Raw genomic sequence first — 13,587 nt, forward strand, 5'->3', positions numbered from 1 at the left:
TAGAAAAGGCATATGACCGTATATCCCATGTATTTATGTTTGAAGTTATGAGGAAGCTAGGTTTGCCCGAAAATTTATTGGGGGTGATAAAGGGATTCTATAATGGAATCAAGAGCAGAGTTTTGGTGAATGGAGCCTTGAGTGAGTCTTTTGTTTTAAGAGCAGGGGTGAGGCAAGGTTGCCCGCTATCCCCGTTGGCTTTCATCTGTGTGATAGAACCGTTTTTGGTTAATATACAAAAAGAAAAGGTATGTAAAGGGTTTGTAATACCTGGCGGAGGAGGACAGAACGTAAAATCCATGGCGTATATGGATGATGTCCTCATAATAGGGTCAGAGCAGAGGGAGATAAATAGAGTTGGTTTGGTGACGGAAATATATTGTGCTGCATCGAAAATGAAGGTGAATTGGAAGAAGAGCTGCCTTTGTAATTTGGGAGTGGAGGTGCAAATCAAAAGAGAAAATTTGGAGGTTAAAAAAGAGGTGAAAGTGCTGGGAATTACCTTTGATAAAGTTGCCAAAGGAAAAGATACGTATAAGGAGTTGACACAAAAGGTTCAAAAGAAATTGGAATTTTGGGCTTTAAGAGAGTTGTCTTTGAGAGGGAAGATCTTAATTTTGAAAGCGGTTATCTTTCCTTTAATATTATATACGGCATTAGTGTTCCCTATGGCAAAAGTGTGGACAATGAGGACTAACAAAATAATGTTTAATTTCTTATGGGGCACAAAAATGGAGAGAGTTGCGAGGGTGATAGTTAAAAAACCATGTGGTTTGGGTGGTCTGGGGTTCCCAGATTTGGAGAAATTCATGGACATGAATGTGTGGTTATTGTTTTTCAGATTGGTGAAAGTGGACAGTAGGGCTTCAAATATGGTGCGCTATATGGGAGGTTGGTTGTTTAGGAGATGGGGATGGAGGAGTGTGGAGTTGGGAAAACCTGTCTCCTTTTTGTTGTCGGTACATTATAAAAGACTGGAGAAAATTGGAAGTGTCTATAATTTAATGCCTTTGGGGTTGGATGGAGGGGATAAAGGAAAGGTGAGGAGAGTAATGTATAGAGATGACATTGTAAGTAACATCAGAGGATTAAGATCTGTGGAGGCGGTAAGTGCTTGGAGTGCTCTGAGTGTGACAGGATTGTCCAATAGGCAGCATGATGTGGCTTGGCTAGCATTACATAATGCTTTATCAACAAGAGAATTTTTAAAAGGGAGAGACATTGTAAGATCAGATAGATGTCCAAGGGAAGGATGTGGAGGGGTGGAAAGTGTGCAACATCTTTTTTGGGAATGCGAATATGCCAGGAATGTCAGAGAGGTTTTTGGGGAGTTTATACAGAAGGTGTGTAATAATAAGCTTACTTATCTGGGCTTATTAACGAATATTGGATTGGGGAAGGTGGAAGGGAGGAATTTAGGATGGATTTTCAGTTGTATCCTGAAAGAAGTTTTGTGGGATATGAGGAACCAGTTGGTTGTTAGAAAGGAGGAGTTTGATGTAGAGTGGTGCTGCCGGATGGTATTGACGAAGTTACATGTAGCCTTTTTGTTAGATGTTAAGGAGATGGGGGAAGAAAAAAGTTTGAGGGTTTGGAAAAGAAGGAGTTGGAATAGTTTTGTGAAAGTAGGTGTGGGTTGAGGTATATGTGGATAGAGTAGGTACGGAAGGGTAGGTAAATGGGGATGTAAGAAGAATAAGTGGAGTACGTAGTTTTTTTTGACAGTGGTAGGGAAAAGGGTTTTAGGATGTAAATGTGAGCAAATCGGTGAATTTGAGTTTTGGGTGGGGGATTGTCTTTACCCTTAATTTATGATTTCTAAGGTCAAAATGTAAAAGAAATAAGTTAGTTGGGTTTTGATTTACATTTGAAGTATAGGTGCTGTGTGTTGTTTGTCTTAGTCGTTTGATCAGAGTAGGGCTTTTAGTTCAGGGAGTTAGGGTATGATGTATGTTGGTTTGTTTTATGGTTTTGTATGAAAGTACTATGATGATGATGAGATCGTACAGTTGGTTTGTACCACGGCAGTAATGTTGTATGTACTGAAAATCTTGATCTGAATAGTAAAAAAAAAAAAAAAATCTGTTCTTATCAGTTTAATATCTGATACGTCCCCTATCTGGGGACCATATATTAAATGGATTTTTAGAACAGGGAGATGGAAGAAGAGCTTGCTCTGTCCACTCCACGCATCGACCTGGTATTGCAGTACCTCCAGGACCGGTGCACCCCTCTCTTATGCAGTTTCAAAAAACAGATTGAACAACAACACAAATCTTCCTTTTGCTTGCTCAATGGCAATGTTGCTTTTTTTTGGAGGGCTCACCACAAGCTGTTAATTCTTGCAATAATAAACTTGCATTTAACCCCTGTGTGTATTGGTGTTTTTGCTTCGTGTCAGTTTCTTGGCCTATTTCTCTCTCCCCCCTCCCTCCTTGCGCTCCATATTTTTGGGGTCAGGAAGAAGCAGCAGGTAAAGTGGCAGTTGCAAGAAGCCAAACCTAGCAAGTCAGCAAGTCAGTAGCAAGTCAGTAAGCAGACACATTTCGACAAGACAGCTAGCTAATGTTTCATCAATCTTTCTCCCAAGGCCCAAAACAAAGCCTTCACTGCCAGGGTCAGTTTCGAAAGGCAGCAGCAGGCAGGCCCAGGCCAGGCCAGGCCAGGCCATTTCAACAGGCCTGACTTTGCTCCATCTCTGCTGTCCCTTGTTGCAGCTAGCTCAAAGTCAGTCCAGGAGCTCAAAGTCAGTCCAGGCATGCATTCCTTCCCTCACTCCCTCGTTTTCGCAGCCTGTGTCTCCCTCTAGTGGGTCCCCGTCTCGTCTTCCTCGTTCATCTTACCAGGAGGCGGGTCCATGCAAATGATTTCCCTCGTTAGCCATCAACGAGGAGCACCTGGCTGTGTGCAATTAGTGCTCAAGGCTGCCTAATTGGCAGTATGAAGGTCAGAATGGGCTGCAGGTGTGTTAAGGAGGTGTTAGGCAGCTGTGTGGAGGGATTAGGCCTCAAGCCCGGGTAGGTGTGAAAAGTTGCTGTGCCTGTGGCTGCGGCCAGCCTAGACCGGGGGAAGGCTAGACGGGCATCTCTCAGCGAGCTCCTCGTTTGTGCCAGGCCGCCGCTCGCTCGGAAAAGAGAATAATTGGGTTATCGCTTCTCGGCCTTTTGGCTAAGATCAAGTGTAGTATCTGTTCTTATCAGTTTAATATCTGATACGTCCCCTATCTGGGGACCATATATTAAATGGATTTTTAGAACAGGGAGATGGAAGAAGAGCTTGCTCTGTCCACTCCACGCATCGACCTGGTATTGCAGTACCTCCAGGACCGGTGCACCCCTCTCTTATGCAGTTTCAAAAAACAGATTGAACAACAACACAAATCTTCCTTTTGCTTGCTCAATGGCAATGTTGCTTTTTTTTGGAGGGCTCACCACAAGCTGTTAATTCTTGCAATAATAAACTTGCATTTAACCCCTGTGTGTATTGGTGTTTTTGCTTCGTGTCAGTTTCTTGGCCTATTTCTCTCTCCCCCCTCCCTCCTTGCGCTCCATATTTTTGGGGTCAGGAAGAAGCAGCAGGTAAAGTGGCAGTTGCAAGAAGCCAAACCTAGCAAGTCAGCAAGTCAGTAGCAAGTCAGTAAGCAGACACATTTCGACAAGACAGCTAGCTAATGTTTCATCAATCTTTCTCCCAAGGCCCAAAACAAAGCCTTCACTGCCAGGGTCAGTTTCGAAAGGCAGCAGCAGGCAGGCCCAGGCCAGGCCAGGCCAGGCCATTTCAACAGGCCTGACTTTGCTCCATCTCTGCTGTCCCTTGTTGCAGCTAGCTCAAAGTCAGTCCAGGAGCTCAAAGTCAGTCCAGGCATGCATTCCTTCCCTCACTCCCTCGTTTTCGCAGCCTGTGTCTCCCTCTAGTGGGTCCCCGTCTCGTCTTCCTCGTTCATCTTACCAGGAGGCGGGTCCATGCAAATGATTTCCCTCGTTAGCCATCAACGAGGAGCACCTGGCTGTGTGCAATTAGTGCTCAAGGCTGCCTAATTGGCAGTATGAAGGTCAGAATGGGCTGCAGGTGTGTTAAGGAGGTGTTAGGCAGCTGTGTGGAGGGATTAGGCCTCAAGCCCGGGTAGGTGTGAAAAGTTGCTGTGCCTGTGGCTGCGGCCAGCCTAGACCGGGGGAAGGCTAGACGGGCATCTCTCAGCGAGCTCCTCGTTTGTGCCAGGCCGCCGCTCGCTCGGAAAAGAGAATAATTGGGTTATCGCTTCTCGGCCTTTTGGCTAAGATCAAGTGTAGTATCGACTTTAGCCCTTAGGGGTGTCTCTGCTTCACAGCTAGGACGTTGAGAACCACTTGTATCTATCCAAGCTAATTGGTCCTTGTGGGGTACCCTCTGCTCGGCCTGGTAGGATCGTTGATTAAATTCAGCTTCACCTACTTGCTGCTATTGGGTTAGAGGCTTAGCCCCCACAGGGAACGAGATTGCGGTCTTCCCTCCTCCCCCACTCCGCATTACTACCTCCGGGCAGTAGATGCTAGAGCCTTTTTAAAGGCTACGAAAAAGAGCGAAGACGTCGAGGAGCCAGAAGGAAGCCGCCTAAGAAACATCTGAAGCGACATCCAAATCCTTGACGATGGGGAAGAGCGAAAAGAAGACCGGAAAAGAGAAGAAGAACCCCGTTCCAGCCACTTCCTCCAAGCCCGGGAATGCCGCTGCCTCAACCCCCGCCCCTACCCCGGCCGGCACCAGCCGACCGGGACCAGCCAAGCCAGACCAGCCTGCAGACGGGCTCCCAGCTTTGGAGCCATGGATGAAGCAGACGGTCGTGCTGCAGCTGAAGGAGGTGGACGGAAGAGTCCCCGACATGACCCCGGAGATCTTTGGAAAGAAGATGATCCTGGAACAGGGGTTCAGCAAAGCGGAGACGCTTTCGGTGCAGGCCTTCACAAGAGGTATATTCTTTATAACTTTTGTGTCGTTCCAGGTCTGCAGAAGGTACTGGGAAATGGTGAAGACCAGTGGCCCTGAATCCCCTTTCCGGAAGTTCACTGCGAACTGCCCCATAACTCGGGACGAAAAGCGGGTGACAGTGGCCATGAGGAACCCCCATACCAGTGGAAAGGACATAGCCACCTACCTCCAGAGGTTCTGCACCGTGGTGAAGGACCCGATCCAAATCTTCGATGCAAACGGCTTCTGGATAGGTAAGTGGTCTGTGCTCTGCAAACTGAGGAAAGACCCTTCGGGGGACATCCAGCACCTGCAGCCTTTCTTCTCCCTGGGATCCTCCGCAGGAATCCTCTTCTACCCCGGCATACCCTACAACTGTAACAAGTGTGGGCAGCCGGGACACATAGGGAAGGATTGTACAGAACTTGCTTGCAAGTTCTGTAGGGTGACAGGCCACGAGACCAAGGACTGTCCGAGGTCCAAAGCCTGCAACCTTTGCGGACTGGCAGAACATGTCTTCAGACACTGCCCCCAGAGAACCCGGACCTACGCTGGAGCAGTAAGCCAGGGTAAGCCATCCGGGAGAAAGCTGCCAGAAAAACCAAAAGAACCTCGAAAGGCCAAAGGTAAGTCCACCCCCGCCCCACCTGCCCCTGCCCCATCCCCTACCTCCAGCACACCCCCTCCCACCCCCTCTGTGCCGGAGGAGCCCCTCCCCACCCCTTCCCCCCCCAACCTGTCCTCCCTGGAGGACTTCCCCACCCTCCCACCCCCCTCCACCCCCACCAGTGGCCCAAGAGGAAGCCGGAAACGTAAGCCAGAGAGCCCAACAGCTGAGGAACCCGCCACCTCCACCAAACGGCCCAACGGGGTCCAACGCGACAGCGAGGGACCCAAGCAAGTAGTGGAGGACCTAGAGTCTGCAGGAGAGGAGGAGGAAGGGGAGGAGATCGTGGTCGACCCTGAGCATGACCTCCCCCCCAACGTCCACATCAGCCAGCAGATGATGGAGTCTGTCCTTGAGGAGCTGGGCCTGGCCCAGGACACAGGACAGGCAGAAGACGCAACGGAAGAGCCACCCCCCCCCTCCGGGGAGGTAAGTTCGGACCCTTGTTAACTAGACCCTCATACCCTTTTTCATTATGGCTGAGATCTCAATCTTTTCCATTAATGTGAGGAGTATCAAGGATACATCTAGAAGGCAAGCGGTCCTGACCTTTCTTTCAAGTCAGCAGAGTGATGTCTACATGCTTCAGGAGTGCGCCCTTCCTCCCTTGAGGAGGTACACTCATCTGTCCTCCCAGTGGACCCTTGGTCCCTCCTACTGGTCCGGGGGTGGCGATTGCAAGTCTGCAGGCGTAGCCATTCTGGTCAGGGGTGGGCGTTTCACGGTTGACTCTATCCATGAGCTAGTCTGTGGCCGTCTTTTGGTCATAGACGGCTCGTGGGTGGAAGAGCCAGTTAGGCTCATCAACGTGTACGCCCCCCCAGACAAGAATGCGCGGCTGGAACTCTTCCAGACCCTGCGGACCCAACTCGTCACCACCAGAACAGTAGTGATCGGCGGTGATTTTAACTGTCCGATCGAGGAGGATGGGCGCAGCTCCAGCATATACGCAAAACTTGATGCTACTTCTAGGCTGCTCAAGGAGATGATCTCGGAGGCCTCCTTGCAGGACGCCGTGGGATCCATAGGGAAAGGGACCGTGAACTATTCGTGGTGCCGACCCGATGGATCTGTGCGTTCCAGGATTGACTTCGTGCTCACTTCAAGAACAGTCAAGCATCGTGAGTTCTCCATGGTCCCCTGCTTTTTCTCTGACCACAGGGCTATTCACTTTCGGGGTGACCTGGGCGAGGGCTTTGCCCGCGGACCGGGTTCCTGGAAGCTGAATAGCACCCTGCTGGAAAACGAGGAATTGCTGGGGGAACTCCGAGAAGCCTATGCCACCTGGACGGAGGAAAAGAGATTCTTCGGAAGGGTAAGTGACTGGTGGGAGTTTGTGAAGGTTAAGCTGCGTAGCTTCTTTCAGGCAAGGGGACGCCAGCGTGTGTGTGCCAGGAGGAGGGAACTCAGGAGACTGCAGCGTCAGTTGCAGTCCCTGCAGGACCTTCAGCACTGTGGCTGGGACGTTAGGCAGGACCTGGAGGACACCAAGAGGAGCCTGAAAGGACACTTCGAGGAAGAATCCAGGCACATTGTCTTCCGTGCCAAGGTGGAGAATCTTGAGAAAGGTGAGAAGTGTAATTCTTTCTTTTTCAGGAAACTCCACTCAGGACACACACCCTTGTCAGAGTTGCGCGACGAGACCGGAACACTCCAGAAGGGGAAGAAGGCTGTGATGAAAGTGGTCAGCGACTACTACACCAACCTCTACTCCCCGAAAGAAACGGACACACAGGCGGCCGACAGGTTCCTGTCAGGTATCACTAACCAAATTGATCCTGCAGGTTCATCAACCGTCAACGCCCCCTTGGCGCTGGAGGAGCTGCACTCTGCCGCTAAATCCTTTAGGCGAGGCAAGACCCCGGGCTGCGATGGTCTCCCAGTTGAGCTCTATGTAGCACTGTGGGATCTCGTGGGCCCGGACCTGCTCGAGCTGTACGAGGAGATGGTGGTGGAGGGCAGAATGCCTCCGTCGCTGAGGGAGGGGATGATCACGATTTTGTATAAGCGGAAGGGGGAGAGATCGGATCTTAAAAATTGGCGTCCGATCTCTCTGCTGAACGTGGACTACAAAATCCTTGCCAAGGTCCTGGCCAACAGGTTGAAGTCTGTCATCGGACAGATCATCCACCCGGATCAGACTTGCGGCATTCCTGGTCGCAGGATTGCGGACAGCCTTGCGCTTGTCCGGGACACGGTCCAGTACATTCATGGCCGCCGTGTGCACGCGGCCCTGGTCAGTCTTGACCAGGAGAAGGCCTTTGACCGTGTCTCCCACGAGTTTATGTGCAGAACTCTGCGCAGGTTTGGTCTTGGGGAAATGTTTTGTTCGTATGTGAATGTAATGTACACTGACATTTCTAGTTTGGTGCTGGTAAATGGCTGGAAAACTGACCCCTTTCCAATTCTGTCTGGGGTCAGACAAGGCTGCCCTCTCTCACCTCTGCTTTTTGTTTGTTGTATAGAGCTCTTCGCCCGAAGCATCAGACGGAACCCAGAGATCAGAGGGATCACCGCACCAGGACCGGACAGACGGGAGGTCAAGTGCTCACTCTACATGGACGACGTGACGGTGTTCTGTGCTGACCGGCGCTCCATCGACACACTCGCCCAGACCTGTGAGGACTTCGGCCAAGCTTCAGGGGCAAAGGTCAACTGCGGGAAGTCAGAGGTCATGCTCTTCGGAAAGTGGTTCCTGCCTTCTTCTGCACCAATTCCTTTCAGCGTCAAGACGGACTTCATCAAAATCCTTGGGGTCTGGTTTGGAGCTGAGGGCGCAGCCCTGAAGTCCTGGGAGGAAAGACTGTCAAAGATGCGACAGAAGTTTGGACTTTGGAGCCTCAGAGAACTCACCATCGAAGGCAAAACACTGGTACTCCGCAGCGAGATTCTCCCTGTGTTGCAGTACCTCGCCCAGGCCTGGCCCCCTCGGGTCAACACCTGTAAGGCCATCACCAGGGCGGTGTTTCACTTCATCTGGAGCTCCAAAATGGACAGAGTGAAGCGGGCGGTTATGTTCAAGGAACCCCTCAAGGGCGGTAAGGGCGTGCCCGACATCGCTACACTATTGAGGGTGTGCTTTGCTTGTAACTGCATCCGCAGGACATTGGTGGACAGAACTGTGGACTCTGGCGGTAACTCTATGTCCCGTTTTTTCCTCCTGCCTCTTTGGAGGACCCTTGGATGGGACAAATGGGACAGCTCCATCCCCTACAACTGGGACACGCCTTGGTACTACTTGGACACCTTCAAGTTTATTAAGGAGCTGGGGCTACATGGAGTGAAGCCCGACTTGTGGAAGCCAAAAACTATCCACAAGTTGATCAGAGCATCGGACATTGTTGAGACTGTTCCAGGCCTCCCTTCAGCCACTTGTAAAGTGGTCTGGAGGAATGTTTCTTCAAAGAGACTCACCAACAGGCACAAAGATCTGGCATGGATGGCAATCCAAGGGGGGCTGCCACTCAGGACATTTATGCATGCCAGAAACCTGTGTAGATACAGGCACTGCCCCTTTTGCATCATCCAGGAGGAAACTGCTCTGCATGTTTTCTGGGAGTGCCCCTTTGCACAGGACCTGTTGAGGGCCCTGGAACCTGAACTCAAAGACTTTGTACCACAGACTGCAATCACACACTTTGGTGTGTTGAACGGACTCTTCTGTGGAACTCATTCACAGGAGGACATTGACGGTGCCTGGCGGGTGCTGTGTTGCTTTAAGGACGCTCTATGGTGCGCCAGAAAGCGCCTCATCCACCAGCGGGAGAGGATGTCCATCGAGGACTGTCGCAGACTGGTTCACAGTCTGCTCAGAGACTATCACCTGATGGACTTCAAGGAGGAAGAGGAGGTCTGAAGATTTCCCCATTCCCCCCCCCTCTCCCCCGTGTATCCTTTGGCAGTTCAAATAAAGCTTCGGGCCTGTGAACTCTTTACTCCCTCCCCTGCCCCACCTTCTCCACCCCCCCCCATCACACCCGTTGCCCATTTGAATGTTATTTGACTATATGACTGGACTTTTTGTGAAATGTTTTTAAGTACTGCTTTCAGGGTAATGCGGCGTCATGCATGATGTGATGTTTCGGGGTATTACTACTCTGCACAACACATTAGGCATCATACCGCAGGATGAATGTAATTTATTTGTATGCTTGGTGATGTATTGTAATGTAGTGTATTTATGCGCTGCGTCGCAGTACAGATTGGATGTACCCTGTTTAAAGTATTTGTTTTTTTGTATATTTTCTTGCAAAATAAAGTATACATTTTTCAATCAAAAAATCTGTTCTTATCAGTTTAATATCTGATACGTCCCCTATCTGGGGACCATATATTAAATGGATTTTTAGAACAGGGAGATGGAAGAAGAGCTTGCTCTGTCCACTCCACGCATCGACCTGGTATTGCAGTACCTCCAGGACCGGTGCACCCCTCTCTTATGCAGTTTCAAAAAACAGATTGAACAACAACACAAATCTTCCTTTTGCTTGCTCAATGGCAATGTTGCTTTTTTTTGGAGGGCTCACCACAAGCTGTTAATTCTTGCAATAATAAACTTGCATTTAACCCCTGTGTGTATTGGTGTTTTTGCTTCGTGTCAGTTTCTTGGCCTATTTCTCTCTCCCCCCTCCCTCCTTGCGCTCCATATTTTTGGGGTCAGGAAGAAGCAGCAGGTAAAGTGGCAGTTGCAAGAAGCCAAACCTAGCAAGTCAGCAAGTCAGTAGCAAGTCAGTAAGCAGACACATTTCGACAAGACAGCTAGCTAATGTTTCATCAATCTTTCTCCCAAGGCCCAAAACAAAGCCTTCACTGCCAGGGTCAGTTTCGAAAGGCAGCAGCAGGCAGGCCCAGGCCAGGCCAGGCCAGGCCATTTCAACAGGCCTGACTTTGCTCCATCTCTGCTGTCCCTTGTTGCAGCTAGCTCAAAGTCAGTCCAGGAGCTCAAAGTCAGTCCAGGCATGCATTCCTTCCCTCACTCCCTCGTTTTCGCAGCCTGTGTCTCCCTCTAGTGGGTCCCCGTCTCGTCTTCCTCGTTCATCTTACCAGGAGGCGGGTCCATGCAAATGATTTCCCTCGTTAGCCATCAACGAGGAGCACCTGGCTGTGTGCAATTAGTGCTCAAGGCTGCCTAATTGGCAGTATGAAGGTCAGAATGGGCTGCAGGTGTGTTAAGGAGGTGTTAGGCAGCTGTGTGGAGGGATTAGGCCTCAAGCCCGGGTAGGTGTGAAAAGTTGCTGTGCCTGTGGCTGCGGCCAGCCTAGACCGGGGGAAGGCTAGACGGGCATCTCTCAGCGAGCTCCTCGTTTGTGCCAGGCCGCCGCTCGCTCGGAAAAGAGAATAATTGGGTTATCGCTTCTCGGCCTTTTGGCTAAGATCAAGTGTAGTATCTGTTCTTATCAGTTTAATATCTGATACGTCCCCTATCTGGGGACCATATATTAAATGGATTTTTAGAACAGGGAGATGGAAGAAGAGCTTGCTCTGTCCACTCCACGCATCGACCTGGTATTGCAGTACCTCCAGGACCGGTGCACCCCTCTCTTATGCAGTTTCAAAAAACAGATTGAACAACAACACAAATCTTCCTTTTGCTTGCTCAATGGCAATGTTGCTTTTTTTTGGAGGGCTCACCACAAGCTGTTAATTCTTGCAATAATAAACTTGCATTTAACCCCTGTGTGTATTGGTGTTTTTGCTTCGTGTCAGTTTCTTGGCCTATTTCTCTCTCCCCCCTCCCTCCTTGCGCTCCATATTTTTGGGGTCAGGAAGAAGCAGCAGGTAAAGTGGCAGTTGCAAGAAGCCAAACCTAGCAAGTCAGCAAGTCAGTAGCAAGTCAGTAAGCAGACACATTTCGACAAGACAGCTAGCTAATGTTTCATCAATCTTTCTCCCAAGGCCCAAAACAAAGCCTTCACTGCCAGGGTCAGTTTCGAAAGGCAGCAGCAGGCAGGCCCAGGCCAGGCCAGGCCAGGCCATTTCAACAGGCCTGACTTTGCTCCATCTCTGCTGTCCCTTGTTGCAGCTAGCTCAAAGTCAGTCCAGGAGCTCAAAGTCAGTCCAGGCATGCATTCCTTCCCTCACTCCCTCGTTTTCGCAGCCTGTGTCTCCCTCTAGTGGGTCCCCGTCTCGTCTTCCTCGTTCATCTTACCAGGAGGCGGGTCCATGCAAATGATTTCCCTCGTTAGCCATCAACGAGGAGCACCTGGCTGTGTGCAATTAGTGCTCAAGGCTGCCTAATTGGCAGTATGAAGGTCAGAATGGGCTGCAGGTGTGTTAAGGAGGTGTTAGGCAGCTGTGTGGAGGGATTAGGCCTCAAGCCCGGGTAGGTGTGAAAAGTTGCTGTGCCTGTGGCTGCGGCCAGCCTAGACCGGGGGAAGGCTAGACGGGCATCTCTCAGCGAGCTCCTCGTTTGTGCCAGGCCGCCGCTCGCTCGGAAAAGAGAATAATTGGGTTATCGCTTCTCGGCCTTTTGGCTAAGATCAAGTGTAGTATCTGTTCTTATCAGTTTAATATCTGATACGTCCCCTATCTGGGGACCATATATTAAATGGATTTTTAGAACAGGGAGATGGAAGAAGAGCTTGCTCTGTCCACTCCACGCATCGACCTGGTATTGCAGTACCTCCAGGACCGGTGCACCCCTCTCTTATGCAGTTTCAAAAAACAGATTGAACAACAACACAAATCTTCCTTTTGCTTGCTCAATGGCAATGTTGCTTTTTTTTGGAGGGCTCACCACAAGCTGTTAATTCTTGCAATAATAAACTTGCATTTAACCCCTGTGTGTATTGGTGTTTTTGCTTCGTGTCAGTTTCTTGGCCTATTTCTCTCTCCCCCCTCCCTCCTTGCGCTCCATATTTTTGGGGTCAGGAAGAAGCAGCAGGTAAAGTGGCAGTTGCAAGAAGCCAAACCTAGCAAGTCAGCAAGTCAGTAGCAAGTCAGTAAGCAGACACATTTCGACAAGACAGCTAGCTAATGTTTCATCAATCTTTCTCCCAAGGCCCAAAACAAAGCCTTCACTGCCAGGGTCAGTTTCGAAAGGCAGCAGCAGGCAGGCCCAGGCCAGGCCAGGCCAGGCCATTTCAACAGGCCTGACTTTGCTCCATCTCTGCTGTCCCTTGTTGCAGCTAGCTCAAAGTCAGTCCAGGAGCTCAAAGTCAGTCCAGGCATGCATTCCTTCCCTCACTCCCTCGTTTTCGCAGCCTGTGTCTCCCTCTAGTGGGTCCCCGTCTCGTCTTCCTCGTTCATCTTACCAGGAGGCGGGTCCATGCAAATGATTTCCCTCGTTAGCCATCAACGAGGAGCACCTGGCTGTGTGCAATTAGTGCTCAAGGCTGCCTAATTGGCAGTATGAAGGTCAGAATGGGCTGCAGGTGTGTTAAGGAGGTGTTAGGCAGCTGTGTGGAGGGATTAGGCCTCAAGCCCGGGTAGGTGTGAAAAGTTGCTGTGCCTGTGGCTGCGGCCAGCCTAGACCGGGGGAAGGCTAGACGGGCATCTCTCAGCGAGCTCCTCGTTTGTGCCAGGCCGCCGCTCGCTCGGAAAAGAGAATAATTGGGTTATCGCTTCTCGGCCTTTTGGCTAAGATCAAGTGTAGTATCGACTTTAGCCCTTAGGGGTGTCTCTGCTTCACAGCTAGGACGTTGAGAACCACTTGTATCTATCCAAGCTAATTGGTCCTTGTGGGGTACCCTCTGCTCGGCCTGGTAGGATCGTTGATTAAATTCAGCTTCACCTACTTGCTGCTATTGGGTTAGAGGCTTAGCCCCCACAGGGAACGAGATTGCGGTCTTCCCTCCTCCCCCACTCCGCATTACTACCTCCGGGCAGTAGATGCTAGAGCCTTTTTAAAGGCTACGAAAAAGAGCGAAGACGTCGAGGAGCCAGAAGGAAGCCGCCTAAGAAACATCTGAAGCGACATCCAAATCCTTGACGATGGGGAAGAGCGAAAAGAAGACCGGAAAAGAGAAGAAGAACCC

General features: G+C 50.4%; 1 protein-coding gene, 4 non-coding genes and 3 pseudogenes across 5 annotated transcripts; all 8 read left to right on the top strand.

Annotated features, from left to right (window-relative positions):
• Nucleotides 1-2,046: 2,046 nt before the first annotated feature.
• LOC141141821 (U2 spliceosomal RNA) lies at nt 2,047-2,234 on the top strand. Its single transcript, XR_012244247.1, has one exon. It is a non-coding gene; the product is annotated as a U2 spliceosomal RNA (small nuclear RNA).
• A 914-nt stretch (nt 2,235-3,148) lies between these two features.
• Nucleotides 3,149-3,339, top strand: LOC141141768 (U2 spliceosomal RNA). The gene has a single exon (XR_012244215.1). It is a non-coding gene; the product is annotated as a U2 spliceosomal RNA (small nuclear RNA).
• Nucleotides 3,340-4,253: 914 nt separating this feature from the next.
• LOC141141992 (U2 spliceosomal RNA) lies at nt 4,254-4,422 on the top strand (annotated as a pseudogene).
• Nucleotides 4,423-5,749: 1,327 nt separating this feature from the next.
• LOC141139264 (uncharacterized) lies at nt 5,750-9,961 on the top strand. The gene is made up of 2 exons (XM_073625223.1): nt 5,750-7,368; nt 8,077-9,961. Exons 1-2 carry the CDS (start codon nt 6,087-6,089, stop codon nt 9,465-9,467), a joined length of 2,673 nt encoding a protein of 890 aa, XP_073481324.1. The 5' UTR covers nt 5,750-6,086; the 3' UTR covers nt 9,468-9,961.
• LOC141141796 (U2 spliceosomal RNA) lies at nt 9,872-10,045 on the top strand (annotated as a pseudogene).
• Nucleotides 10,046-10,959: 914 nt separating this feature from the next.
• Nucleotides 10,960-11,150, top strand: LOC141141769 (U2 spliceosomal RNA). Its single transcript, XR_012244216.1, has one exon. It is a non-coding gene; the product is annotated as a U2 spliceosomal RNA (small nuclear RNA).
• Nucleotides 11,151-12,064: 914 nt separating this feature from the next.
• Nucleotides 12,065-12,255, top strand: LOC141141770 (U2 spliceosomal RNA). The gene has a single exon (XR_012244217.1). It is a non-coding gene; the product is annotated as a U2 spliceosomal RNA (small nuclear RNA).
• Nucleotides 12,256-13,169: 914 nt separating this feature from the next.
• LOC141141993 (U2 spliceosomal RNA) lies at nt 13,170-13,338 on the top strand (annotated as a pseudogene).
• The last annotated feature ends 249 nt before the right edge of the window (nt 13,339-13,587 follow it).

Source organism: Aquarana catesbeiana, linkage group LG04, assembly GCF_042186555.1.
Source record: "Aquarana catesbeiana isolate 2022-GZ linkage group LG04, ASM4218655v1, whole genome shotgun sequence".
Taxonomy (NCBI): Eukaryota; Metazoa; Chordata; class Amphibia; order Anura; family Ranidae; genus Aquarana; species Aquarana catesbeiana.